Genomic DNA, 25,719 nt, shown 5'->3' with positions numbered 1-25,719 from the left:
GAGGAACAAAAGAGACCGAAGGATCTCAAAGATCATTAAGCAAGGAGTCGGGATAAGGCAAGAGTTCAAAGGGGGGAAGAGAATCAAGGTCAAGGTAGAGGTCGAGGTTGAGGGCGAGGGTGAGGGTGAGGGGGCGGCTGGCGGAGGCGGGGGCGAGGCCGGTCTTGTTGTACTGCACAATTACGGGCACTCTGGCGCCGGCTATCAGGCTTCCTGGGGCTCGGCAGAGCACGGCGTTCGACTACTGGAGGAGAAGCTCGGTCTCGGCGTGGGGAGGGTGACGAGGCTGTGATGGAGAGAGGGAAGAGGGCAGATGTACGGAGTTGGTCCGGCTGAGTTGGGTCTGCCTGGGTTGCGCTTGGGGATGTTGGAAACAGCGTTGGAGACGGAGGAGCACTTGGCGTCTGTGTCAGGTGCGAATCGACATCGCCTTCCTCCTTCATACCTCCTTCCTACCTCCTTCCTACCTCCTTCCTACCTCCTTCCTACCTGCCTAGCAAGCCGAGGTACCTCTACGTAGGTACCAACCGTATAAAACGCAAGTGCAGATGACGGCCGAAGACGGTCGCCACTACGAAGGCATGCCCCAAGCATGAGGGCAACATGATCCTAGCGGAGAGGGGACCAAAAACCCTCTTTGCCATGTCACGGTTGAATCACATTCGCCAATGTGCCCAACGCTGTGTGCTGCATGCTCAAGGCAGGGGACCCAACGACGTGCCGGGAGAGCCGGAGTCGTCTCCGGCGTGCTGATCTCTGGGTGCTAGTGTGCTTCGATGTCAAAGAATCCGGATGTGACACGAGGGAGGACCAGAATGGGATGAGGACCAGCATGGAGATCTGCCGAGGGAGCCTGATGGAAACGGCACGACATGTTCCTACGTAGGTAAGGTACCTAGGTAGATAGGTTGGTACCTGATCAAGCTTACCTTATGTATAGGATGGATGGGGCGGCGGGGTACGGGGACGAGACCTCGGCGTCGAGGCGACAGGTATGCAAGCTGGTCCTTGACATTGTGAATTGCTGGCCGCCCGCTCATCTCAAAAATCCAGAAAAATCAAGCATGATTCTCGAAGCCATCTTGCATCATTGTCTCAGCTCGCGAGGTGTGTGCAGTGAATCTAATGTCCATGGACCGTGTGGGCAAACAACGAGACATGGAGCCGCCATCCAGCTGGAGGGGCCCCTCTCCGAACCTTCTCCGTACCTCTTTTAACAGCAGTTCGCGGGGTGGCGGGGACTGGAGCGCTGGTAAACGGTGCAGTGGAACGGTACTTGCTTCGTACGGGTTCTAGGGTGTCAGGGTGTCTGCCTCCCTTGGTACAGTGGGTACTTCAGGGGGTAGGTGCCTGTGGCAGGACCCTAAATGTGGAGTCTTCCCACCACGACCCGCCCTTGCCCCACGCATCCTGACGTTTTGCCCCGGTAGCTGTTGCCTTTGCGCCCTGCTGACCTCCCCCCGCCCCCCTCTCACCTTCCCCACCAACGAGACGAGCTCAATATGGCACGCCAAAAAAAAAAAAAAAAAAAAAAGCTAATCATCATGAACATCGACGACCATGCTCCATGGTTATCATTATCACGCTAGCCCTTGTCACGCACTCTGCCCATTTCGACTGGCCGATTCCTCCAAAACTAATTGAACGACCCAGAACGTCTTATCTCTGTCTGTGCGCACCATCCCTAGCCTCTGCCTGGATGCCGACGCTGATGCCCCTATGAGAGGCCCCACCACGTCACCTTGTCGTCACACACTGGACCCTGTCGAAGGCATGCGCTCCCGCCGTCACTCGAGTGTCGGAATTCCACTTGGCTCACTGCCATGATGCTTGCACGGATCAGGAGCACAAGACGAATGTGGGTGGGTATTTGATGCTTGTTCCTGATCAAAGAGTCGACATGGAGGTCGGCAGCCGGAACCTGGCACGCTTGTTTTGATCCCCCTTCTTCCGGCAGTCGACCTTGGAACATGGGTAATTTGACCCAGCACATGTTCTGCCCCTCTGTCTATATATGTATTGCTGTATTGCCTGCCAACAAAACAAGCAACACGACCAGCGACTGACTCCCTTCGCCTGCCTATCAACCCCAAAATCAACATCCTCCTCACCATGACAGCTACCCCAACGTCCTCACCGCCGTCCCCCTCGTCGCAGAAGCCGCGCGTCTGCACGCGCGAAGCCTGTGACACATGCCGGGACAAGAAGGCAAAGGTATGCATATCCTCAGCTCTGTTCCCATGCCTCTCGCCCATCCTAGCGTTGACACACAACTGATTTCGCCCCACAGTGCAGCGGTGACAGGCCATGCACGCGATGCGCCCAGCGAAACATTGACTGCGTCTATGAGAGCCGCCATTATCGCACCAAACGAAGCCTGCGTGATGAGATTGCAGCCCTGAGACAGAAGAACCTGGAAAAGGACGAGGCCATTGAGGAACTGCGCCGCCAAGACGCCAACCCCAACCCCAACCAAGATCGAGCCCAGCTTGCCCTCCTGTCGCCGCAGAGCCCCGTCTATAGCACGCACGACCGCCACCACGCAGTCTCAACAGCCCCGCCCTCATCACGGTACCAGTCTCCCTCCTTCGACGCCTACCATCTGCCCGACGCCAATGGTGCCTTTGCCGACCCGAACTCCGAGTCTGCGCAGTCTTACTCTGGATCGAGGCAGCTGGCCACCGATCTCTTGCAGCCCGATTCTACCGTGTCGTCACAGGCTGTACCTCTGCTCAATGCCACCAACATGCCTTCAGGCGGATATGACCCTGGCTTCTCCATGCCCTGGTCTGGGCTCTCTCAGGCTCAAGGCGTCGGTTCCATGGCCCCATCCGAATCGACACGCTCTTTTTATGCCGGCCTCGATGCGATATCTCTGGGCCAAGGCGTCAACCCCATGTTCACATTGCACAACCCAGATGCTTACAGAATGGCCAACAAGACCATGGGCGTGCCGCAGGCCGGTGTCGACCAGCCCTGGGACGTCTATCATGCCGACAAACCTGCGTATGCCGCCGTCTCACCCGTCTCGGCGTCAGAAAATGCGACACTGACTGCGCCAACACCTCCCTTATCCCCCTCGACCTCTCTGGCTGGCCTCAACGACATGGCTCCTCCCTCGCCGACCGCCGAGCATCGACCTGCCTCCCGTGAGCGCCACCGTCTCGCCTCGGCCCGCAACTGGCGCAAGCAAAAGTCAGCTGCCGCCGACCTGCAGGCAGAGGGCCAGCGTGTCGAGGCTGAGCACTCGGCCCTGCAGTCGCAGTATGCCGAGGTCGCCGAGCAGGTGCGCTTTGTCAAGCACGCCCTCCTCGGCCACGCCGCGTGCCATGACCCTGCCATCAGCAGGTGGTTGGACAATGAGGCGCAAAGCGTTGGCAGCCGACAGGCGAGACCTGAAGAGCAGGTCGGCCACGGCACAGTGAAGCGTAACCACGCCGACGCTGTTGAGCAAGCTGGCTCGGCGAAGAGCCAGAAGCAGACCATTTGTGCGTAGCGTTCTAGTCTTGACCCCTTGCTAGGCGAGTTGGGTTTCGACATGAGAACGGTCATCCATCTCGACGAGGTGCAGGAAGTATCAGAGTTGTTGGATTGCGCTCGACGGGGCGTCTTCTATGGGGCGGCGACCCCCACATTTCTGGACAGCGATCGGCCGGCGAGCCATGATTTCTTGAGCGTTATTACTTTCAACCTGAAGTTGTCGATCAAAGACAAGATTTAATGCCAATTTTTCTCTTTCCGGAGACATATTAATTCGATTCATTGGTGACTGATGTAGCCGGGGACACAAAACGGCGAGATCGCGTGGCGCGCAACTCCTGACTGGTTCGAACAGCAATGTCTGCGCAGGTCTTGAAGGCAACACTTGCAGGGTGCTATTTTCGACGCCTACTTGGGTGACCACATTCTGCAATGGAATTTCCACGCCTACTGACGAGGGATTCTCCCATTCGCCTCCGGACGGGTCATACATGCTTCCTGAACGCCTGATCAGAGTTGGAAACGGTCTGTGTTATAGCCTGATTTAAGTTTCTCCCCTGACTATCAACGCTCTGTGAAACTCTAGCAAACACAGCCAAGGTCGAAGTAAGTCAACGCGTGGACACCAGTACGGGTTGGCAAGGCAGGCCCGAGACTGGAAGAGGGCAGAAGTTGAAGCTATGAGCTATTCAGGAGCGGGCCTTCAACTACGATATCACATAGGGCGTAGGTCCTTGGTTGAATATTCCAGGGCAATGTTGGGCTACTCTTAGTCGGGACAGCGCCTGCACCTTCACGCCATGCTGTACGACCGCATATTCATACCTGGCAGGTCAGCCCCATGCTCGCCGCACGTGGTCACAAATCTCTCGTGGCCTGCACTGCAGAAATGATAGCCCCGGAGGAAGCATTTTGGCATCTTGACCCATCAGATGACCTGCAGGTTTAAGCATCAAGAGACCCTGCGGAGCCACGGCACGGGGGGCTAGTCAGGGGCCAGAAGTTAAGAGAGCGTATATATAAGGACCGTGGAGGGCGCTCTACGCTGCGTAGGGCCAGGATTCAGATTTGTTCCGACCCCCTACCGATATTATTATGCCTGCGGTTGTGAGAGACCTTTTCACTCTGCTCCAAATCAAGTATTGACATTAAGCCTGTATGGCGACTTTCGACTGGGACTATTTTCGGGAGGGTCTTCAGGATAGGGGTTGTCAGAGCGTTGTTAGAACAGCGTGAAGAGGTCTTCCACACGTGGTCCGCAGGTAGATAGAAGATAGGTAGGGGGTCAGAATATATCTAAGTTCTAGCCCTCTATAGCTTAGAGGGCCCTCCGTAGCCTATATATTTACGTTTCCCGTAGCCCTTAGCCTCTGGTCGACCCCCTGCTTGGCGACTCTGCATGGTCTCCTGACGGGTATATATGGAATACATGCCACAGAACCGTCAATAGTGCTACCATGCCGTGTTTGAAATTGATAATAACATAAAGGCAGACAGCTCACCACGGCTAGTACGTTGACAATCATCATGGTACTATACAGCGCAAAAGCGCTCATGCAAGACCACGAGAAGGCCGTGATATCATATGTTTCACCAGACTCGCCGCATGTGCCCTCTTGGCCCCGCACCGACTCGTCTCTCCGTGTCTGCTGCCATGCCCAGATGAGTCTCTGAAGAGATATGGAAATCCTTCGCTGGGCTCACCGGGCCCTGACGCACAATCGGCCGTCGAGGTTTGCCGAATGCGCCAGAGCGATGCCCAGAAGACTTGGGGGGAAAAGCGGCGCCCACACGTTCCTGCGGGTTGCCTTGCTTCCTGAACTCTCTCGACGATGACACCTCTCATCCAGCGATGGCTTTATCAGAACCCAGGGCGCATTGCGCCAGCTCTATCACGTGGACAGCAAGGTCGCGAGAGACGGCCAGACTGAGAGCGTCCTCCGCTGCGAAACCGTTGCTGGCGCGTGCGGCTAGCCTTTTGAGACGTGTCGAGAGTTTGCGCCCACTACTGGATGTGTCGCGCCGCGAGGAACCTCCACAGCCTGCCGGACGGGTTCCACGAAAACTTCAGAGTCGGACCATCCGGGCGGCTCTCGATATCGGTCGTCGCAAGGGGTTTTGCGGCGGAGACGTTGGAGAAGACGCCGGGCCAGATTTCGGGCAGATAATCAGCGTCATGGCCGACGGAGGCTCGGCCATGCTCCGTCTCGCGACCCGGCTCTCATGTGTCTTGAGGACATTGGGCAACTCCATCACCGACCTGTTGCGCCTCGTCTCCACCGGCCAGGAGAACGGAACGGCAGCCCGCTCCGCGCCGACAGGGGCTCGCGCGGGTTCGATCGTTACTGTTGATTTTTGTACCGCTCTGCTGGCAGCCAGCTGGACCGCCAAGCTACTCGGCCACGATGCTATGATGGCGATGCACTATTGGAGCATTGGCATGGACCGGGTGTGCCGCAACGCCGAAGCGTGCCGGACCGGGCACGGACTCGAGGGGTGGGGAGCCTTTTTCGACGGCATCGGCGATGGCGTGTACGGTGGCCAGGACTCGTTTGGCTATGCGTCGTGTTTCTGGGGGTCGATGCTCGGTTTGAGGTGACGGACAAGTCTAGGAGGGCGACGCTTTTGTCGCTGAGCGAGCATGGTGTGTGCAGGGCGACGAGCGGGCGCGGCACGGGACCAGCGTCCGAAGAGCCTGATACGCCTGAACACCTGGGCATCGGTGATTGTCAGTGTGACGGGGATGTCGTGCAGTTCACTAGTATTCTGGCCGCCGGAGAAAGGGTATGAGGCTTCGACTTTTCACAGATAGTAATGAGTGGCGAGGCAAAGCATGAGCACCATGACACAGACAACGAGAAGAGTCATTTCAGTCGAGGAGTTTTGTATTTATACATTATGTACGTACTAGACTATATGCGATGTAGCACCAACACTCTCAAGCACGACCCTTACGACGACGGCGTTCCTAGAGCGCCCAGGGTGACGGTCGAGCACGGCGCGTCAAACTCGGACGGCTTGACGAGCCTCGGCACAGGCGAGTTGTTCTCGCCCAGGAGCAGCAGCGACTTGGTCTGGCGGTCAAAGGTCGGCCAGCCGAGCCTGGTGAGGCCGCGCCAGGGATCGTCGGCAAAGGCGAACCACCCGCTCTGCATGACGCGCGTCAGCGCCTCCTGGTCGGCGGTCGTCGCCAGGCCGCTCGTGTCGGCGGAGGCGCCGAAGATCATGTGCAGGTCGACGCCGTGGTAGGCACCACTCGTCGGGTAGAGGCGCGTGTTGTCCCAGTCGGCGAGGTAGCGGTACGCCCAGGCGGGGACGGCGCGGGCGGCGCGGGCGGCGGCCTGGTGGGAGACGGGGCAGGTGAAGGACTCGAGGAGGAAGGCCGTCACCTGGGCGTCTGTGGGGACGGTGCCGGCGCGGAAGGCCGGGATGCGGTAGTAGCCGTCCTCGTTGGCCGTGTTGCCGAGGAGCACCGGCAGGCGGGCAAAGGAGCCGACGGCCGTCAGCGACACGTAGTCCTCAAAGACAAGAGTGCCGTCGGGCGTCGGGTAGAAGGGCGGGATCGAGCGGAGCACACTGCTGCTGGCGGTCGGGCGCACGGCGGCGGCAGCTGTGCGGATGGCCTGCCAGTCGGCGGCACGCATGCAGGCGAGGACGTCGGCGGCCGAGCTGCAACCCACAGCGCTGACGACCGTCTCCCAGTTGCGCCGAGGAACGCCGGGCGCGTTGACGGGGAAGCTGAAGGCGTTGCCTGAAGGCGCGATGATGCCGTTGGCGATGGGGTCGCGGCGGTAGGCGTAGGTCCAGTAGTCGACAGCAACGCCGCCTGAGGACTGGCCGGTGATGGTGATCTTGGTGGGATCGCCACCGAAGCGCTTGATGTTGTCACGGATCCATTCGACGGCTGCCCGCTGGTCGCGGAGGCCGAGGTTCTGCGGCTGGCCGGGGATGCCGGGGAAACCAAAGATGTTCAGACGGTAGTTGACCGTCACGACAATGACATCCTCGGCCTCAGCGAAGTACTTGCCCGTGTAGAAGGGGCTGTTGGTGTTGCCAATGGCGAACCCTGGGATGTGTCAGACATGAGGGGCCACCAACAGGATGGAGGGAGAGCAAGAAGAAGATGGGCTACATACGTCCACCGTAGAAGAAGACGACAACGGGCTTTGCTGCCCTCGTCGACCGTGCCGTGGGTTTCGCCCAGATGTTGAGCGTCAGACAGTCCTCACTCTGCGGCGTGCCCGCACCAGAGGCGAAAAAGGAGACGATGCGACGGGCCTGCGGCGTGAAGCCGGGGAAGTCTGGCGTCGGCGCCGCGGACAACGGGCAGTCGAAGCCAAAGTTGGCAGCCTCATACGCATTGCGGGCGCTGATTTTCTGGGGCGGCGCAAACCTCAGGTCCCCCACGGGAGGCTTCGCATAGGGCACGCCCAGGTACTCGACAACACACGAAGCATTGGGGGCAAGGTGGCCAGTAACAGGTCCGTTTGTCGTTGCTACTGTTAGGTACCCGCGAGGGTTACAAGCAGTACCGGCGACCGAACTGACCCAGAAGGCCAGCGCCACGCTGAGGGCCTGTACCGGGGAAAATGAAACCATAATAGACAAGATGTGGGCTGTGAACTGGGTCCTTTGGCCGTCTCACTCAACCTGGCCTTGTCTAGGCGGCCGAGGGGGGATTGACAGAGGGAAGACGCGCAACGGGTATCCTGCTCGACCAGGTCGACTCCGTGTGAATCGTGCGCTTCGGCCATGTATTTAATATCTGGCTTGATTGGTGGGGCGCCGTTTTTGCGAATCACCACAACCTTGTTCTTCGCATGCGAACTGTTGGTGGTTCTTACTGGACGTGCCCTGCTGTTGGAGGGGAATGGCGTGGTTGTGTCGCCCCCGGCCGGTGGAAATTGCATCGAAAGAGGCAAAACGTCCTTGATGACGGGGCTTAGGACTGGGTCCGTGGCATCATGTAAGCGTATATCCTTGAAAGCCACATTGAAGATCACTGCTTACAACCAGAGATGACTGCTTACAGTACAAGCAGGTGAGAGCAGTAGATATTCTGCGTTGCAAGCTGGCACATGGTGTTGACTCTAGGCCTTGCTGAGACAGACTCTGTCCAATACGCTAACCCCGCAGAGACAAGACGCCTTCTTGTTTCCTTCTTGTTCAGGTATAAGTTGGAAGTCAGTATCGTAAGACCAAGGTCCCATGTTGTATGTGGCGAAGCATGCCAAGCACCACCTCTTCTGCCCTTGAGCCTTGAGCACCCTAGAAGCATTTCTCGGGCCTGTCAATGCTGGAGGCCACGGACAAAGTTCCACACAACAAGCTTCCACCCCAGCCCGAGCATCGATCAATGCTACCCCCCACCTGTGCCGTCCCCTCGTTTTGAATACATCCCTCGCTTTCTCATGATCGAGTCGAGGGACCTGGCGGAATTGGACAAGGCCAAAAGCGAGATTCTGCCTGCAGAATCCGAGAGCACCGCCCGATCCAGGGACAGGGGCTCGAGGCAGCGCGCGAGTCGCAGCACGATATCCCCCCACGGCCCCATTGGCTTGATAGGCTTCGCTTCCGTCAATTCGGTAGATCTTCACCCAAAACTCCCATGCAAGGCCCCAAGGTTCAAGCCACTTTTTCAACCGCTGCTCTCTACCCCGGCCCCTTGGTACTGTGCGAGCGGAGGAGGGTCAGGTACAATGGCACGACGAAGGAGGACGTGTCGCCCGTACGAGCTCAATGCCAAGAACATAAGAATCAGACTCGTCAGAAACGAGAGCCATGTGCCTTTGCTGCCCAAAAGTTTATCAAGTTCAGTCACCAGTGAGTCCCGAGGAGTCGCCACTCGAGGACCCTGCAGAACGTGGACCGACTTTGATGGTCATCATGTTGAGTCAGGGGCAGTTCGTCCCAATGTCTAAGATCACCAGTTCATTCCCACACACGTGTTGGCGTGGTAGCCCTGTAGCACAGCAATTGCAGATCTGCTCCCAAGAGAGATGCGGATGTCCACATCAGGTCGAAACATGTGCCACCACCACAGGAGTCGACCAGATATCAGCTGGTATGGTATCCTTCTGACATCTCTAGCCTGCCGCTGTCGGCAAGTCGAAGCCCGCGCCCCGGATGACCCGGGCGCATCAGAAACCCGCCACAGCGGGATTTGAGGGATGTTTCTGCCGCTCGGGAGATACCCCAAACGGTCTTTAGCTTCGCCCTCTAGCGTGGCATTCAGACAGACCTCCGAAGCCCCTGCCACGATTCCACCATCTGTAAAGGCCAAGAAAGCAAGGGCTCCGACAGCGTCGGGAGAAATGCAGGAATTGCTGCTGCAGGGCAAAAGTGTGCATAGGGGCGTTGCTGATGAGGGGGGAAATATCAGGCTGTTCTTTCTGACCCGAGCCATAAGATATATACCATGGTTCCACACCAACTGCCGTTGAGTTTCATCCGACTCAGACCGTCGTCCCTTTTACCGTCTGTTGGGTGTTGGTGCCCGTCTGCGACGTTAAAGCCCGTCTCGCTAATCTCTAAGTCTTCGTCTTGTTCCTACGTTACCTCCACCATTTTGCTTGGTCTGAGCTTACCTTCGCCATGGGGCCCTACGGTATGGGATTCCCCGACGACGGCGTCCCTAACCAGGGCTGGAAGCTGTACATCACATCACTCGTCATGATCATATCGGCTGGCCTGTTCGTGATCGCCCGATGCACGACGCGCTACTACTTTTTCAAACTGGGATGGGATGATCTTGCCGTTGTCGTGTCTCTGGTCAGTACAGCCACCAACATGACTATCGTCGTCCCACTGAGGAGCCTTTATTGACTGTTGACCATGTAGGCCTCGTCCATCATCGTCTCCGTCGCCATGCAGCTTGCCATTGAAAACGGCTACGGCATGCACAAGCTCGACCTGCCAAAACCCCAACTGCGCTACGCCCTGAAGCTCTTCTTCATCGCCCAGACGCCCTACAAGGTGACCGTCTGCCTCAACAAGGTGGCCGCGATCCTGCTCTATCTGCGCATCTTCGTCACGCAGAGCTTCCGAATCTCGGCCTTTGTCGTCATGGGCATTGTTGTCGCCTGGAGCATCGGCGGCGTTGGCGCCACCATCTGGCAATGCGTCCCCATAGCGGGCGCCTGGAACAAGGCCATCGAGGCAAAGTGCATCGACTCGAACAAGTTCTGGATCGCATACGCCGTCATGAACATCCTGACCGACGTCATGGTGCTCGCTCTGCCCATCCCATCCATCCTGGCCCTGCAGCTTGGCAAGCGCGACAAGATGCTGTTGTGCGGCATCTTCATGCTGGGAGCCTTGTAAGTCACTGCTGCTCCTTTGAACGAGACGACTTGCCTTTGGATTGGCAAGCCTTGCTGACAGTGCCCCAGTGTCACCGTCACCTCGATCCTCCGTACGACTTCCGTGCAGAATTCGCTGAAGAACAAGGAGGACATGACGTGGAACTTTATCGAGCGCGGCATGTGGACCCTCGTCGAGGCGAATCTCGGCATCATCAGCGCCTGTCTGCCTGTCCTCAAGCAGCCGTTGGCCAAGCTCTTCCCCCGCATCTTCGGTTCGACCCGCAAGAACACATACTACATGGCCGACGCGCCGAGCGGCCAGAAGGGCTACAACCTCTCCAATGTCAGCCGCCAGGATCAAAATCCCGGATTCTGGCGCGCCGGTGTGCGAAATCAGCAGCAAGTGTCCATTAGCGCCGGCAAGGAGACTTTGGATGCTAGGACGAGTGACGAGCAGTGCATTGTGCATGGATCGCTGGGCGGCAGCGATAGTGATCTGGATGTCAAGGTCAAGTGTCAGGAGGGGGGCGTTTTGAAGAGGGTGGAAATGGTGAGGACTTCGTATCACGAGGACCCTCGCATGGCATGACGGTCATGAGAATGTTGCAGCATACGATGGAGTGCTGTGGTGAGACTGGATGATTTCGATAGTTAATACCTCGAACAGGTGATGATACCCACTGCAGTTGATACTTTGAGAATGTGATCAATCGTGCTTGGCCCATCAAGTCCCGCTGGGGAAGTGCCGGGCTGCATTCCAGGTGGATGGTTTCCTTGCTTGGCTCACGTCAGAAAGAGCCCTACAGGAATGTGCCATGTGGAATCAAGCTCGTTGTTCGGGAGAGGGTCATCTGATAATGAATTCTCGGTCAATCGGCCACTTGGTGCGTTCTCGAGTCGCTAGTTAGAGTCCAGGCTGACGACTCTGCAGCTTCTCTTCTGGAGGCCTGACTTCTTTATATAAGGAGGTGTGTTTGTGAACGAGTCCGTGGGCTTACATTCTATACCTTGCGACCCGAATTGTCAGCTCGACTTTATTGCTATCGATATTGTTGAGCACTTTAACATGGGACTTTTCCACATCCCGTTAATGGCTCTCGCTTTTGAAGTTGCGTCAGCATCGAATATCACCTGCGAATCTCTGGTCGCCCCCCATGTCGAAAATGCCACAGTGGTCGAATTCAACGCACACACCATTCGAAGCAACATTTCAGACGTCTGCGAGGTCAACGTCTTCCTGACGCACAATGGCGCCGACGATCGAGTAAGGATCCAGCACTACCTACCTCTGAAGAACTGGACAGGCCGTTATCAAGGCAACGGAGGCAGCGGTCTGATGGCAGGGCAATTCGACAACGAGATTGCCACAGCTGCGGCGAGGGGTTCCGTGAGCGGTGTGACTGATGCCGGTCTTCCTGCCAATGCATCCGACGGGTCTCTCTGGGCGGATGACGAGCAACTCATCCGGAACTTTGCCTTCTTATCCGTTCACGAGATGACGCTCGTTGGAAAAGCTTTGGCTGAACAATTTTACGGCACGCCTGTGAGGCACGCCTATTGGAGCGGTTGTTCTACCGGCGGCAGACAGGGCTACATGGAAGCACAGCGATATCCAAAGGATTACGACGGCATTCTGGCTAGTGCACCAGCGATCAACTATGCAAGCCTCCGCATTGCGCAACTGTATCCGTTCTTCGTCCAGGCAGCTGCTGGGGAATTCGCACCGCCTTGTGTGTGGGAGAATTTCGGGAATGCTTCGATGAAAGCTTGCGATAGACTTGATGGAGCTGACGATGGGGTCATCAGCAACCCAAGCGAGTGCCTGAACATTTTTGATCCAGAGAGCCTCATTGGAAAGCAAACTCGCTGTACAGGCGACTCCAGCTCCGTAGAGATAACCGACAAACACGTCGCCATGTGGCGTAACATAACGACTGGACCAGTCTTCCCAAACGGCACCAGGGCATTCCACGGCATCGCACCGGGCACCAGCTTCAGGAAGCTGGCACAGAATTCGCCGGCGTCCATCAGCAGCACCTGGGTGCGCGACTTCATTATGCGCAACAGCTCCTTCGACCTGAAGACCATTGCGCCGAGCGATGCACACGAGCTGCTGACTCTGTCGAATGTCCTGTTTCAAGACGTCATTGGAACGGACGACCCAGACCTTAGCGGCTTTCGCGACGCTGGAGGCAAGCTGTTGTCATGGCACGGTTGGAGCGACGAGTCCATCTTTGCCAACGGGACCATCGACTATAGACTACGGGTTGAGGACAAAATGGGTGGCGCAGAAGCCGTTGACGACTTCTTCCGGCTGTTCATGGCTCCAGGTGTAGAGCACTGTGGTGGAGGAAGCGGCGCGGTCCCTAGTGAAGAAATGGCCCAGTTGATCGATTGGGTCGAGCACGGCAAGACACCGGAGGTGTTGGTTGCCAAGGGGAGCACTGGTCAAGGTCGGAATCTGTGCCTCTTTCCGAAGAACATAAAGTTCACTTGGATCGGAGACATCGACGATGCCGAGAACTGGAGTTGTGAATGAAGCTGAGAGCCCAGAATGCCTTGAGATTATTTGACAGACAAAGCACAAATTTAGATGCCGACATCGTTTGATGACCGTACTGCGTGAAGACCCGGACAAGACGCCATCCAGTTCTCGGTTCCGAAGGATTGATCAAGCGGGCCGTGCGGGGCTGCTAATGATTGCCCGAAGAGGAAATCCGGCCACCCGCGATCCTGGCGGCTTAGTGCCCATCCAAGCCATCGAAACCTGGAGAAGCCGTTGGCTGAAGATCAAGCCGAGAAGGAGTATAACGCAGGAAACCGTCTGTTAGAAATTCTAGTAATAGCCAACGCTGAGATGGACCTGAACTGCTGTTGATCGACATTCTACTACTATTTGAGCTCAAAATCCACCGCCGTCGGAGGTGACGACCACTCAAGGTTGTTTTGGGCACTAGAGCCGGCATTGCCGTGACAGGCAGAACCTATGCCGAGACTTGAATTTCGCCGGACAGGCGGCAACCAGGACCCAGCAGACCCAAAGGGTTCTGATATTTGATCCTTCTGCTCCAAATGTGGACATGGTGATATCATCTGATGGCCGCAAAGTGTTCGGAAGTGAAGCTCGAGTTTGGTAAGTCCTATGTTTACTCCCTGTGCCCACAGTCCTCGCTAACCACGGGTCTTGATACGTCTTGCATTGAAGGTTGCGGAATCTACCAAGAGGCGAAGGATAGTCAGGAAGCTTGGCTAACGTTCAATGAGAAATAGAGTGACATAGGGCTTCAAGGAAGCTTGGCTCCCCATAGAAGCATGGCCACGGGCTGACCCTGTCCAACGAGTTGAAGGAAATGACGTGCGAAGTTGAACACGGACGACAACATTTCCCAGGCCTAAGTCAAAAGAAAAAATACAGTCTTACGCATAAGGCAGAAAGCATTGAAATGTGGGGCACGAGCGTGAGTAGGAAGCTGGGCAGACGTCTCTCGTGCTTGGCTGGACGGTTTTGGCTGCAGATCTCGGTCCTTTCGTGAGAGCCAAGGGTTCCTGCACCAAATCTAGGCAGACCACACGCGACACCATGCAACAACAGTTCAAGTTCGGTCTTGACCGTGCAAATGGTGGCAGCAATGATTAATGGTCGGCCTCTAAAGGGGATCATGAGCGTGTATAAGTAGGGTTGCCAGAGCCGACCAATTCTCAATCATCTTCATTCTACATCTCGTCTCATCACACAATATTACATCTCAGAACTTGATTCATCTATTGAAAGACCTCAGAACTCGACACAAAAGCACACCTAAAACTTTAAGACATACTTCAAAATGGTTACCCTCACTCAAGCCCTTGCAACCTTCGCCACGGTGGCCACTGCCTACGCCCTGCCCTCGAAGTAAGACACCTCGCCGGTTCCTTTGTGAAATTACTTACCAATACGAATCTTCAGGGCCATTACGTCGCGCCAGAGCCACCCAGTCGACTTCGTTGCCGCCTGCGAAGGCTACCGCCCGGCCCCCGATGAGTGGGGTGTCGTCGCAGCGGGCGGCGTCACCGTGGAATGGTCCGGTAGCAACCTTGGAAACGGCGCTTCCGACCGCATGGTCATCATGTTCGACTCCAACTGCAACATGATCGGAAGCGACGAGTGGGTTCCTCGCAGCCCCGGCTTCTCGAAGCTCTTCCACATCACAGCCGGCAAGTACGAAGGTGACGAGGTTGAGTTTAAGAACGGCTGGATTGGCATTCACAACGTCGGAGAGACGGCGGTCTTCTGGAACGGCGAGCGGATCGAATCTTGGTGCGATGACAACCGCACCGGTATGGATGGTCTCAATGCTGGCTACTGGAGGACCTGCAACTTCAGGACCCCTTGAAGGAGGACTCCACGATTATCGAGGCACTTGAAGCAGGACTTGGGGGTTTGAGTCTGGAAGACACGCAATATCGGCTTCTGACTACAACATCGGGTCGACTGCAGAATCATGTGGGCATATCAGGCCTGCACTTATAGCTACGCTCGTTAACTTGCATACTCGTGTTTGATCATAGTTGTCACTTGAAAGTCCTGAGCTCGTGCTTCCAAGTTGTCTTCCTATTAACGCAGCAGCTCAAGAAGGTTTTAAGTGTTCTGTTTGCTGGGAATGGTGGGATCATAACATTGATACGGCATGATGGAAGTCTTCATGTTCCTGAACGGTGCTCGCCGCGCCCGATAGTGCCAAGATTGGTAGGACTTCTTCAATCACCAAGCCAGCTTCCAACGGAAGACACCAAATCAAGGCAGCAGCTTAGAGACGCTCACTCACATGACCTGGGCCACATCGCCCCAGCAACTGTGCCATTCACTGGCCGGCCGCCTCGCCGCCAGGCAACCGCGTTCTAAAGGCTATAGGCCCCAGTAACTTCCTCTTTCCCAACAAGGGCCACTACAGCGTGACGCATGGTGTAGTGGTCCTAGAGGTCAACCTAAATAAGTACCCGAGAATCGCATGCCTCTAGTTGCGAGGGCGCGCAGGCCAGAAAGCGCGTGGAGGGGTTGTGGGATCGAAGCCGGCACCCGGCAAGGAGAAATCCTTTTTATTTTTCCCTTGCAAATCCCACACCCTCCATTTATTCACTGGCCTAAGTACCTTACTTGACAGACTCCCAATTTGTAGGTTGACCGTGCTGAGTTGGGAAACCTACATTATGCTCGGAAGAACTTGTGAATGCACCTACGACCTTCTCACTACTTGATTCAACGCACTTGCAAACCGACAGACATTGGCATCGTTCAGGCCTGCAATGGAGATCCGAGACGTGTCCGCCATGTACACATGAAACTCGTCTGGCACAGGTCAGTCCAGTTTCAACAGCATGCAAGCCACGCCGAATTCTCACCTTCAAGAAGCTGCACCTGAGCTCGGCTGATGCCAGTGTATCCAAACATGCCACTCTGCTTGACCAAATGGGACCAGTCCCCAGGCGTCTGCAGCCTCACCAGCTCATCGAAAAGCGTCTGCCGCATCGACCGTATCCTGCCAGACATGGTAACGAGGTCTCTGGCCCACTGTTCTCTGATCTCCGGCGTCTCGAGCACCGTCGCCGCGATCCTCGCACCGTAGACCGGCGGATTGGACACGGTCGCGCGCTGGACATTCTCGAGGATCGACGCCACGGCCCGCGCCACGTCAGAGTCAGGCAGCAAAAAAGCAACGAGACCGACACGCTCGCCGTAGAGACCCATGTTCTTCGCAAAGGAGAGGCAGACGGCAGCCTCGAGGCCGAGGTCCTCGACAAAGTAGCGAATCGCCCAGGCGTCCCCGTCGACGGAGCCAGAGTTGAACCCGAGGTACGCGGCATCGAACACGGGGAAGACGTCGCGCTCGATGAGCACGTCGGCGATGGCCTTCCACTGCTCGGCTGACGGGTCGCAGCCCGTGGGGTTGTGGGCGCAGGCGTGCAGGATGACGGCCGAGGACGGCTCGGCGGCTTGCAGGGCGGCGATGTAGGCGTCAAAGTCGAACGCGCCGCCCTTGTAGTAGGGAAGCTTTTTGACCTGGAAGCCCTGGGAGGCAAACAGAAGGTCGTGGTTCGACCAGGTCGGCTCGGTGATGTAGATGGTCTTGATGCCGCTGCTGCGCTTGAGGGTGAGGCCTGCCAAGAGGAGTGCGCCGGTGCCGGAAAGGGCCTGGCAGGAGGCAATCTGCGGGACTGGGTGAGCGGGAGGTCAAATGTGTTGGGTTGTATATGGCTGCTCACGCGGTCCTCGTTGAAGACTTTCGTGCCCGAGAAGACAAGCTTTGTCGCCTCGTCTCGAAGGGACTTCAGGCCGGCGATGGGCAGGTATTCATGACCGACATTGCCGATCTTCTCCTTTGCCAACTTTACCGATGGGAGAATCCATGGCTGGCCGTTCTCGTCACGATATGTGCCCTGGCCAAGATTGATCTTGTTGGCGTCTGTGTCGGCGAGGTATCGTCTCGTGACGTCGAATATGGCATCGGGGGGGATATATTCGGCGGCCTGGAAGGCCGATTGTCGCGCCGCAGTCATTTCGAGACGTGTTCTGGAGGCTTCGTTTGCAAAGGCTGTAGGTGATGAAAGGATGGTGGCACACGGGAGCAAGCAACTGTGACGCGGCGAGGCTTGTGTAGATAGGACGCTCCAACGTTGCGATCAGTCGGACATCAGTTTGTGACCCTTCGCGCCGGATCTGGAGGGGTCTTTCGGAACAGGACCCGAAGTTGGGAGGGGTCCTTCGGCAGCGATCCCGACACTATCTCTATCCGACCCGCGTCTGCCCCACCGACCCCGTCTGAGGCTTCATGGTGACCGGCATCGCGCCAATCGCCGTGTACCTGACTGTGTAATGGTGCGGCCATGGCGAGAGTATCGGAGGGGCAGCCGGTCCGGCGGGGCTGTGGACGAGCTGTCAGATCGGTCGGTTGCTTGCGTCGGATGAGACAGGTCATGTCGTTCATAAAGAGGCGTCGCCCATGATGTTGCAGTGACGATTAAAGGCTAATCATTGCAAGACTCAACCATTGGATCAGACAGCATCCTTTCTGCACCATAGTCTTCGCATTCGTCCCTTTTTACCTTACTGACAGCCTCCCACCCTCGTCCTTCACACCAAAGACGGTCACCATGTCGCAAACCTTTAGCCCCCCGCCGTTCGGCATCTACACACCAGCCGTCACCTTCTTCGCAGAAGACGAATCGATCGACTTTGCCGCGACAGAACAGCACCTCGCCCGCCTCCTCGACGCGGGCGTGACAGGCCTCGTGATCCACGGCAGCAACGGCGAGGCAACGCACCTGCTGCCGGAGGAGAAAGTCGAGGTCATCCAGGCCGCGCGCCGGCTCATCACGGAGAAGGGGTCCAAGGCGACCATCATGGCGGGCTGCAGCGCCAACAGCGTGCGCGAGACGGTGCAGGCGCTGCGCGCGGCCCACGCCGCGGGCGCCGACCACGCGCTCGTGCTGCCGCCCAATTACTGGGCCGCCGCCATGACCAAGCCGGTTCTCAAGGGCTACTTTCTCGACGTCGCCGCGCAGTCGCCGCTGCCGATCGTGCTGTACAACTTCCCCGGCGTGCGGTCGGGCATCGATCTCGACTCGGACATGATTGGCGAGCTCGCGCGCGAGGCGCCGCAGATTGTCGGCGTCAAGCTGACGTGCGGTAACATTGGCAAGCTGCAGCGGCTGTCGGCCGAGTTTGACGCCGCGCGGTTTGCGCCGCTCGTCGGCAAGGGCGACTTTTTGCTGCCGGGGCTCGTCGTCGGTGGCCAGGGAGCCATTTCGGCGCTGGCGAACGTGGTGCCGAAGCTGCACATTGAGCTCGTGCGCCTGTATCAGGCCGGAGAACTGGCCAAGGCACAGGAGATCCAGAAACTGTTGTCCGTGGCGGACTGGGCGCTGCAGAAGGGAGGTATTTCGGGCGTCAAGGCGGCCGTCGGCAAGTGGTATGGCTATGGCAACCCCCGAGCGAGGGCGCCGCTGCCAACGGTGTCCGATGCTGTGTTTGCGGCGGGTGTCGATGCCATCCAAAAGGTGGTTGACCTGGAGAACGAGCTGTGAGGTTGTGTCATTTGGTTAGTTGTACAGACGAGACGGATGTAGTAGGCAGTAATGATAGACCATCGCCTTCCAAGAAGACGGAAGCGAGTGCGAAACAGCATTCGGGGTATCAAACAATGGATTCATGCTTCTATCAATCCAGCGCTCGCTCTGGGCGCTGACCCTACTTCTTGACCGACTTGCCCTCGTTAGACGACCAAAAGTCCTTGCTGACCTTGTCCTGCTCCGGTGCTGCAGCAGCAGCCTCTCGCGTGGCCTCAAACTCCTTGTTGTGCTGGTCGACTTCCTCCTGCTGCTCCTTCGTCAGGCCCTTGTCCTTGCCCTGGGGCAGGGCGCCGCTGTCAACCTTGGGGGGCCTGGGCGCGTTCTGGGAGCTTTCAAGGCCATCACCGCCGCCTGTGCGACCGCGAGCGTCGCCGTCTGCGAGGCTGTCGTCAATGGCGGAGCCGCCAAGATGTTTCGTCGGAGGCTCGTCGGCAAAGGTGGCTGTCCGGTTGATAGGCTGAAGACAAGGGGCAAAGGTTGAGGGCCGCAAGATGCTCGCCACGGCGGGCTTCGTCAGGTGGATGGCCGTGGGCCGCAGGCGAAGGAGGGATCGATTCATGTTTCTTGGTGTTGGTGTTGATGAGTGATGCTGGTGTTTGATGGTTTGGTTGTGTAGCTGATGATGGAGGCTGGTCAATAGGTGGGAGTTGATCGAGGCAGACACTGTGATGCAGACTGGCAGCAGAAGGGATGATGTAGAATCCAGATTCGGAGCAAGAGCTCATTCCCAATGCACCTGAAGCAAACAGGCAGCTACTGTGGTCCCTTATCGAACGGCAGGCGCTCCCTGTCGTCACTGCCATCCCATCATGATGACGACGTTGGGCCCATTGGTGTCTGTCATTGGTGGAGGGGCGTTTGGTCCTGCCTCGCCGGTATTGCGCCAGCAGTGGCCCTGATCGACACTCGTCATAGGTCTCAGGCGAGTCTTGGACTCATTCAAGGGCTGCGTTGCCAGTCATCTCTCAGAGGTTGCCGTTCGTTGCCCGCCGTCTCTCCAGAGGTTACCGTCTCTGAGGTGGTTGTGTTCCGACGACACCCGATTCAAGAAAGCATCATCGACCATGGATAGGAAACCAATGGCATTCTTAAGAGATTCGAAGAATGAACGTCAATTCGTCGCGAGCATGGTGAAGACTTCATTGCCTACAGCTGTGGAAAATGATTACCCAATGCACGCAACACTCGAATGTCAACCTCGTCCGCCTCGCCCGCACATGCATCTCACAACTAGCCTTCAGGCGACGGCCTCAGCGGTGGCTGGAAATTGTCGAGATACGACCACAAGACCTTGATCTTTGCGCCCTCCACAACAATGACATTGCCACCCAGTTGAGACGGTGCCTGCCCGGGATCCCCCTCGGTCCCTTCTGGCACGACCCTCCAGCGCGACGTCGCCATGTTCTGGCACACTTTGACGTCTTCTGCGGGGCTGTGGACGGTGCCATCCTGCTGGTCCATCACGATGGTCGAGTGCGCAAGCACGCCGTCGTGTCCGTGGTGCGCACTGCCATCCGAGTCAAACCAGACAGTGTCGGGGGTGAAGATTGCCTCGATGGCCTTGAGGCGGACTTGTGGGTTGTTGATCGAGAGAAAGGTAATGGAGCGTGTTGCCAGGGTCAACATTGTGTCCCTCTCGAGAGGGGATGTCAGGGAGATGGCGATGTGGTCTGGAGCTGACATGGCGATGCTCTACAAGTTGGACGCAATGAGAGGAGTCAAGGCCGGGCTCTGTTTTCCTGCTCCTTTTCCTCTGCTGCTTCGTTTACAGGGCTGTCCACCATGCTGTTGTACTTCACCAGACAGCTGTTTTGACACATGATGCCACCCAACTCGCCTGCGATTCACATGGGCGAGTTGGTGAGGCATGTAAGATCCAGCTGAATATGCCGTACAAGAACAAAGCCACGGACACCCCGTCCTGAGTCAGCACCACGGCAACGCGCAATGGGAAGCAAAAGGATTCGTAGACGTCGTCAAAATTGCTGCGATTAGTACTGTTAAGCAACGATGCTGAACAGAGGCTGGCTGGCTGGCTGGCTGGCTGGCGGTGTGGCGGCTGACTGCTGCAGGTTGGTCTCCAGCTTCCCCTCTGAAGCCTTTGCAGCAGTACCTAAGCCAGTATCAGTCAGTCTGCATGTGACTGGAGCGAGCGGCAACTCACGGGCATAAAAGCCTAATCATGACATGGGGCGTACTCTTCTGGCTTCACCCACGCCGGCAGTGACGAACGATGAGCTTCCCAAGCACATCCCACGGAGACTTCCATAGGGTCCAAGATGCTGGCAAAGAGGCCTCGGATGCACGGCAGACATGGGCAACTGGAGCCGGGCGCCAGGGGCTCAGCGGGTCAGCGGCATGTACCATTTCGGTAGCTTCCCTCCTACCTTACCTACCTACCTACCTTACCTACCTAGGTAGGGAGGCACCTTACCAGGTACCTAGGTAGCAGCCTACCCCGCAGTCCAGCGCTGAACCCGCTGTAGATGGGCTTTTTCTCGCCGAAACCCCCCTGAAGCTTGACAGCGGCTTTCCACAACGCCCATTGGCGAGGCCAACGTGCGAGGCATCACCTGTTCGAGATTCCTACAACTACCAGATGCCCCAGCCGGTATTCCCGCGCCATTGGCAGCTCCCCTAAACCGCAGACGGGCTTCACGATACGGCGACTGGATGCAGAGAGAGGAAACGTGAGGGGTTCCCGAACATAAAGGGTTTCTTCGAGTTCTCGACGACGACGATGGCCTCTCCTTCCTCCTCACCCCCTCCTCGACCAGGAACCTGAGCAAAAGCATTGATCGCCATTATCATCATCATCATCGCATTACCACACGACATCAACATGCTCCAGACAGTCGACGACAAGCTCGTCTTCAAGTTCGATGCCGAGACGCTCTGGATCCAGCCATGGGGTGCCAACGCCCTGCGCATCCGCTCGACCCGCGCTCGGGAGATGCCCCACGAAGACTGGGCCCTGCTGAAGCCTGCCGCAGCTACGCCCAATGTTACCATTGACGAGCAGAGCGGTGGCACGCTCAAGAACGGCAACATCATAGCCTCCATCACCAAGGCAGGCAAAATTACTGTACACAATGCAAAGGGCGATCTGCTGCTTGAGGAGTACACCCGCGCCCGCAAAGATGTCCGCGACCCCAAGTGCAGCGCCCTCAACGTCGAGGCTCGCGAGTTCAAGCCCCTCGCCAACAGCGACAGCTACCACCTGACTGCTCGTTTTGAATCCGTCGATCCAGACGAGAAGCTTTTCGGCATGGGCCAGTACCAACAGCCATTCCTCGACCTCAAGGGCCATGACCTTGAGCTCGCCCACCGCAACTCACAGGCCTCTGTGCCTTTTGCCTTGAGCTCCCTCGGCTACGGCCTGCTTTGGAACAACCCATCCATTGGCAGAGCGTTTCTCGGCCGCAACATCATGTCCTTTGATGCGCGATCCACGACGACGCTAGACTACTGGATTGTCGCCGGCGACACGCCCGCCGCCATCGTCGAAGCTTACGCTGACGCTACGGGAAAGGTCCCCTTGGCACCCGAATTCATGCTGGGATTTTGGCAGTGCAAGCTCCGCTATCAGACCCAGGAGGAGCTCCTCTCCGTTGCCCGCGAGTACCGCCGCCGCGAGCTCCCCATCGACCTCATCGTCATCGACTTCTTCCACTGGCCGACGCAGGGCGACTGGCGCTTCGACCCCACCTACTGGCCCGACCCCGACGCCATGATCGCCGAGCTGCGAGCGCTGAAGATTGAGCTCATGGTCAGCATCTGGCCCACCGTCGACAAGCGCAGCGAAAACTACCGCGAGATGCTCGAGAAGGGCTATCTCATCCGCGTCGACAGAGGCATCCGCGCGGCCATGGACTTCATGGGCAACACGGTGCACTTTGACGCGACGCACCCCGGGTCGCGTGAGTACGTCTGGCAAAAGGCCAAGAAGAACTACTACGACAAGGGCATCCGCATCTTCTGGCTCGACGAGGCCGAGCCCGAGTACAAGATTTACGACTTTGACAACTACCGCTACCACGCGGGGCCCAACACGGCCGTCGGGAACCTGTACCCGCTCGAGTACGCGCGCGCCTTTTACGAGGGCATGCGCGCCGAGGGCCAGGAGAACATTGTCAACCTGCTGCGCTGCGCGTGGGCCGGCAGCCAAAAGTACGGCGCCCTCGTCTGGAGCGGCGACATTGGCTCCTCGTGGATCAGCCTGCGCAACCAGGTCGCCGCCGGCCTGCACATGGGCGTCGCCGGCCTGCCGTGGTGGACGACGGACATTGGCGGCTTCCACGGCGGCGACCCCACGGACCCCCGGTTCCGCGAGCTCTTCGTGCGGTGGTTCCAGTGGGGAGCCTTCTGTCCCGTCATGCGCCTTCACGGCTTCCGCGAGCCCATGCAGCCGCAGCACGGCACGACGGGGGGCGCCGCGTGCCTCAGCGGCGCGCCGAACGAGGTCTGGTCCTACGGCGAGGACGTGTATGCCATTTGCAAAACGTACATGGTCCTGCGCGAGACGTTACGGGAGTACACGCGGGGGCTGATGAAGCAGGCGCACGAGAAGGGCACGCCCGTCATGCGCATGCTCTTCTACGAGTTCCCCGAGGACCAGGAGTGCTGGAGGATCGGGCAGCAGTACATGTACGGCGACAAGTATCTGTGCTGCCCCGTCCTGCAGGAGGGCGCGAGGCGGTCGAAAGTCTACCTGCCGAAGCTGGCGAGCGGCGAGTGGACGTCTTTGCAGGAGGGCAAAGAGGAGCGGTATTCTGGCGGTCAATGGGTTGAGGTTGATGCCCCGTTGGAGTGGATGCCTGTGTTTGTTAGGGCGTGAGGGCTGACGGTGATTGATGATGTAAACCTGATTGTCTATACCTTACGAGTCAAGTGGATGCTTTCTTCCATGCAGCATCAAGAGAAATCTTAAGAGATGATGCCATGTTCCTGAAAAAGAGACTCTCCGTACAGGCAGGGTAGAACAAAGCTGTGGGAAGTGACCTATATTCAATGTCGCGAAGGCTAGGGTGGCAAATGAGTCATCGACGCTCCTACAACGAAGGCTTGAGAGTTTTAACACTACGCAGTCTGTTGCAATACTTCCTCTTCTGGCAATGTTTCTGCTCGACACAATGCATCATCGCCCTGGCGAGATGTATCTATACAGGCATCGGCTCGTGCCTTCAGAAGAGACCGGCATTTCATGCAATGCGCACAAAGTTGTCTACCTTTACATCCTGGCAAGCTCAAAACACAAAAGAGGTGTGAAGTCGTGGCGGTATAGTCATTCCCGGGTGTATCAGCACGCATAATCTGATACTCACAACTTACCCACAGCCTCTCTTATCTCGCATCGGCTGAAGAATGTGTACAGACGCAGGCCCAGGCCGACCATTACTCTCGACCCAATAACCCCCGGCAAGCCACTAGAACCCTTCTTCAGCTAAACCACTTCAGCCATGCTTTCCAGCCCCAGCCATTACTCAAATCCTTGCCGTGAGATTGAAACGCTGGAAAAGAATGATACGTATGCAAAACTCCTGAGCTTTCCAAACTGCTGCCATGTCTGGAATCGTTGTTCCACCGGTCAACCGGGGACCATGTGCCGCAAGCCCGACATATACCAGGCGAAGACACATCGGAATAGGGCGAAACAAACCCGCATCCGACAAACAGCTTCCTAGCTCGCAGCGAACCTGACATCCGACCTCTCGTTGCGCATCGTCCGGACTGCGTCGTCGACGGCGGGCCTCGAGTCAGACCAGTGGAATCCCACGCTGGCGCCTGCGCCGGGGATAAACATTGCACACGTCCTGGCACGCCTGGTACCTCGCTCATGACTCCGGATGTGATGGGCGTCGCGTGCAGCTGTGGAAGGCACACAGACATCAAATCACATGGCGCTAAAAGGACGAGAGGACCATGCGCATGGTGCTCTGGACTTATACGTCAAGAGTCGAACGAGACGCGCGGTGCACAATAGCCTTGATCCGGACCCTGGGCCTTGTCCGTCGTACAGAGACCAATACGTCTGCTTTGTGTGTCATCTCCGAAAGAATGCGTCTTTGGGGACCCTCTCGAACAGCCTTATTGTGGCCGGGCACACAGTCCGTCGTGTCTCTCGACCTATCCGGTGACGCCGGTTCCCATGATCCGCCGTCGTCGCCCAGTCTGAGCGTGCGAGAGTCAGGACAGGGCTGGCTTGCCGTGCTAGCATCTCGACGACGGCGCTGCACGGGCCTGTTCCTGTTCATGCGCTCAGCCAGACTCGAGTCTAGTTGGGAATAAGAGCACAGCTGGGCGGCCTACCGTACGGTCCCGTACCTTGGCAGACTGGGACGCTCGAGCGCCAGGACCTTACCCCCATTCATCGCAACATGGAGGCCCGCCACATGGCCCAAGTCGGATGAGTCGAGTGGCACCTGGAATCTCGACTGCCATGGAAGCTGCCCAACAAGCTAGCGAAGCCCGTGGCTGGCGCGAACCAGAGGGCCAAGCGCACAGGACCCTGCCGATTCGCCCACTACCGGACATGGGCACCACTATCTGTTCCTGATCCTGCTGCGTCTGACGGCCTAAGCGAGTTCGAAGCGTCATGGCGTTCAAGCTGACGAGCTGCCGTCTCGCCTTCCCACTCACTTTTCGTCGAAGCATAGGGCCATAGCCCCCATGCCCCGCCTGCGCGCGCGACGAGGCCGAGGCCTCGGTGCGGAATTGTCACTGTCGAGCCACGTGGTTGACACGGGTCCAAGCGACCCGATCATTTTTCGGTATCGCGGCATGGAGCGTTGCGTCTGTGTTTCGTGCGCCAGCCGCCCGCGAAATACCC

The 25,719-nt window shown here is 57.6% G+C and overlaps 10 protein-coding genes across 10 annotated transcripts; 7 read left to right on the top strand and 3 right to left on the bottom strand.

Moving 5' to 3' along the window:
• Window positions 1–2,112: 2,112 nt before the first annotated feature.
• Window positions 2,113–3,496, top strand: VDAG_02235 (uncharacterized protein; the record flags this gene model as incomplete). Its single annotated transcript, XM_009658264.1, has 2 exons — window positions 2,113–2,214; window positions 2,291–3,496. The coding sequence occupies 2 exons, from the start codon at window positions 2,113–2,115 to the stop codon at window positions 3,494–3,496; spliced, it is 1,308 nt and encodes a 435-aa protein (XP_009656559.1).
• A 1,836-nt stretch (window positions 3,497–5,332) lies between these two features.
• Window positions 5,333–6,079, top strand: VDAG_02234 (uncharacterized protein; the record flags this gene model as incomplete). Its single annotated transcript, XM_009658263.1, has 1 exon — window positions 5,333–6,079. The coding sequence occupies one exon, from the start codon at window positions 5,333–5,335 to the stop codon at window positions 6,077–6,079; it is 747 nt and encodes a 248-aa protein (XP_009656558.1).
• Window positions 6,080–6,431: 352 nt separating this feature from the next.
• On the bottom strand, window positions 6,432–8,079 carry VDAG_02233 (acetylcholinesterase; the record flags this gene model as incomplete). The annotated part of the gene is made up of 2 exons (XM_009658262.1): window positions 6,432–7,546; window positions 7,617–8,079. 2 exons carry the CDS (start codon window positions 8,077–8,079, stop codon window positions 6,432–6,434), a joined length of 1,578 nt encoding a protein of 525 aa, XP_009656557.1.
• Window positions 8,080–10,074: 1,995 nt separating this feature from the next.
• VDAG_02232 (uncharacterized protein) lies at window positions 10,075–11,373 on the top strand (the record flags this gene model as incomplete). The annotated part of the gene is made up of 3 exons (XM_009658261.1): window positions 10,075–10,251; window positions 10,321–10,799; window positions 10,872–11,373. 3 exons carry the CDS (start codon window positions 10,075–10,077, stop codon window positions 11,371–11,373), a joined length of 1,158 nt encoding a protein of 385 aa, XP_009656556.1.
• Window positions 11,374–11,787: 414 nt separating this feature from the next.
• On the top strand, window positions 11,788–13,395 carry VDAG_02231 (feruloyl esterase B). Its single transcript, XM_009658260.1, has one exon. The coding sequence runs from the start codon at window positions 11,851–11,853 to the stop codon at window positions 13,321–13,323; it is 1,473 nt and encodes a 490-aa protein (XP_009656555.1). The 5' UTR covers window positions 11,788–11,850; the 3' UTR covers window positions 13,324–13,395.
• Window positions 13,396–14,608: 1,213 nt separating this feature from the next.
• On the top strand, window positions 14,609–15,157 carry VDAG_02230 (uncharacterized protein; the record flags this gene model as incomplete). The annotated part of the gene is made up of 2 exons (XM_009658259.1): window positions 14,609–14,676; window positions 14,731–15,157. 2 exons carry the CDS (start codon window positions 14,609–14,611, stop codon window positions 15,155–15,157), a joined length of 495 nt encoding a protein of 164 aa, XP_009656554.1.
• Window positions 15,158–15,662: 505 nt separating this feature from the next.
• Window positions 15,663–17,318, bottom strand: VDAG_02229 (aspartate aminotransferase; the record flags this gene model as incomplete). Its single annotated transcript, XM_009658258.1, has 4 exons — window positions 15,663–15,737; window positions 16,046–16,110; window positions 16,164–16,968; window positions 17,025–17,318. 4 exons carry the CDS (start codon window positions 17,316–17,318, stop codon window positions 15,663–15,665), a joined length of 1,239 nt encoding a protein of 412 aa, XP_009656553.1.
• A 594-nt stretch (window positions 17,319–17,912) lies between these two features.
• Window positions 17,913–18,845, top strand: VDAG_02228 (dihydrodipicolinate synthase; the record flags this gene model as incomplete). The annotated part of the gene is made up of 1 exon (XM_009658257.1): window positions 17,913–18,845. The coding sequence occupies one exon, from the start codon at window positions 17,913–17,915 to the stop codon at window positions 18,843–18,845; it is 933 nt and encodes a 310-aa protein (XP_009656552.1).
• Window positions 18,846–20,120: 1,275 nt separating this feature from the next.
• On the bottom strand, window positions 20,121–20,958 carry VDAG_02227 (uncharacterized protein; the record flags this gene model as incomplete). The annotated part of the gene is made up of 1 exon (XM_009658256.1): window positions 20,121–20,958. The coding sequence occupies exon 1, from the start codon at window positions 20,571–20,573 to the stop codon at window positions 20,121–20,123; it is 453 nt and encodes a 150-aa protein (XP_009656551.1). The 5' UTR covers window positions 20,574–20,958.
• Window positions 20,959–21,732: 774 nt separating this feature from the next.
• VDAG_02226 (alpha-xylosidase) lies at window positions 21,733–23,727 on the top strand (the record flags this gene model as incomplete). Its single annotated transcript, XM_009658255.1, has 1 exon — window positions 21,733–23,727. The coding sequence occupies one exon, from the start codon at window positions 21,733–21,735 to the stop codon at window positions 23,725–23,727; it is 1,995 nt and encodes a 664-aa protein (XP_009656550.1).
• Window positions 23,728–25,719: the final 1,992 nt, after the last annotated feature.

The sequence above is a fragment of the Verticillium dahliae genome, genomic scaffold (assembly GCF_000150675.1).
Source record: "Verticillium dahliae VdLs.17 supercont1.3 genomic scaffold, whole genome shotgun sequence".
In the NCBI taxonomy this organism is placed as follows: Eukaryota; Fungi; Ascomycota; class Sordariomycetes; order Glomerellales; family Plectosphaerellaceae; genus Verticillium; species Verticillium dahliae.
This window is presented reverse-complemented; position numbering and strand designations above follow the sequence as displayed.

Coding starts and splice junctions, on each gene's coding strand:
- VDAG_02231 (XM_009658260.1), top strand. CDS start 11,851: ATGGGACTTTTCCACATCCCGTTAATGGCTCTCGCTTTTGAAGTTGCG.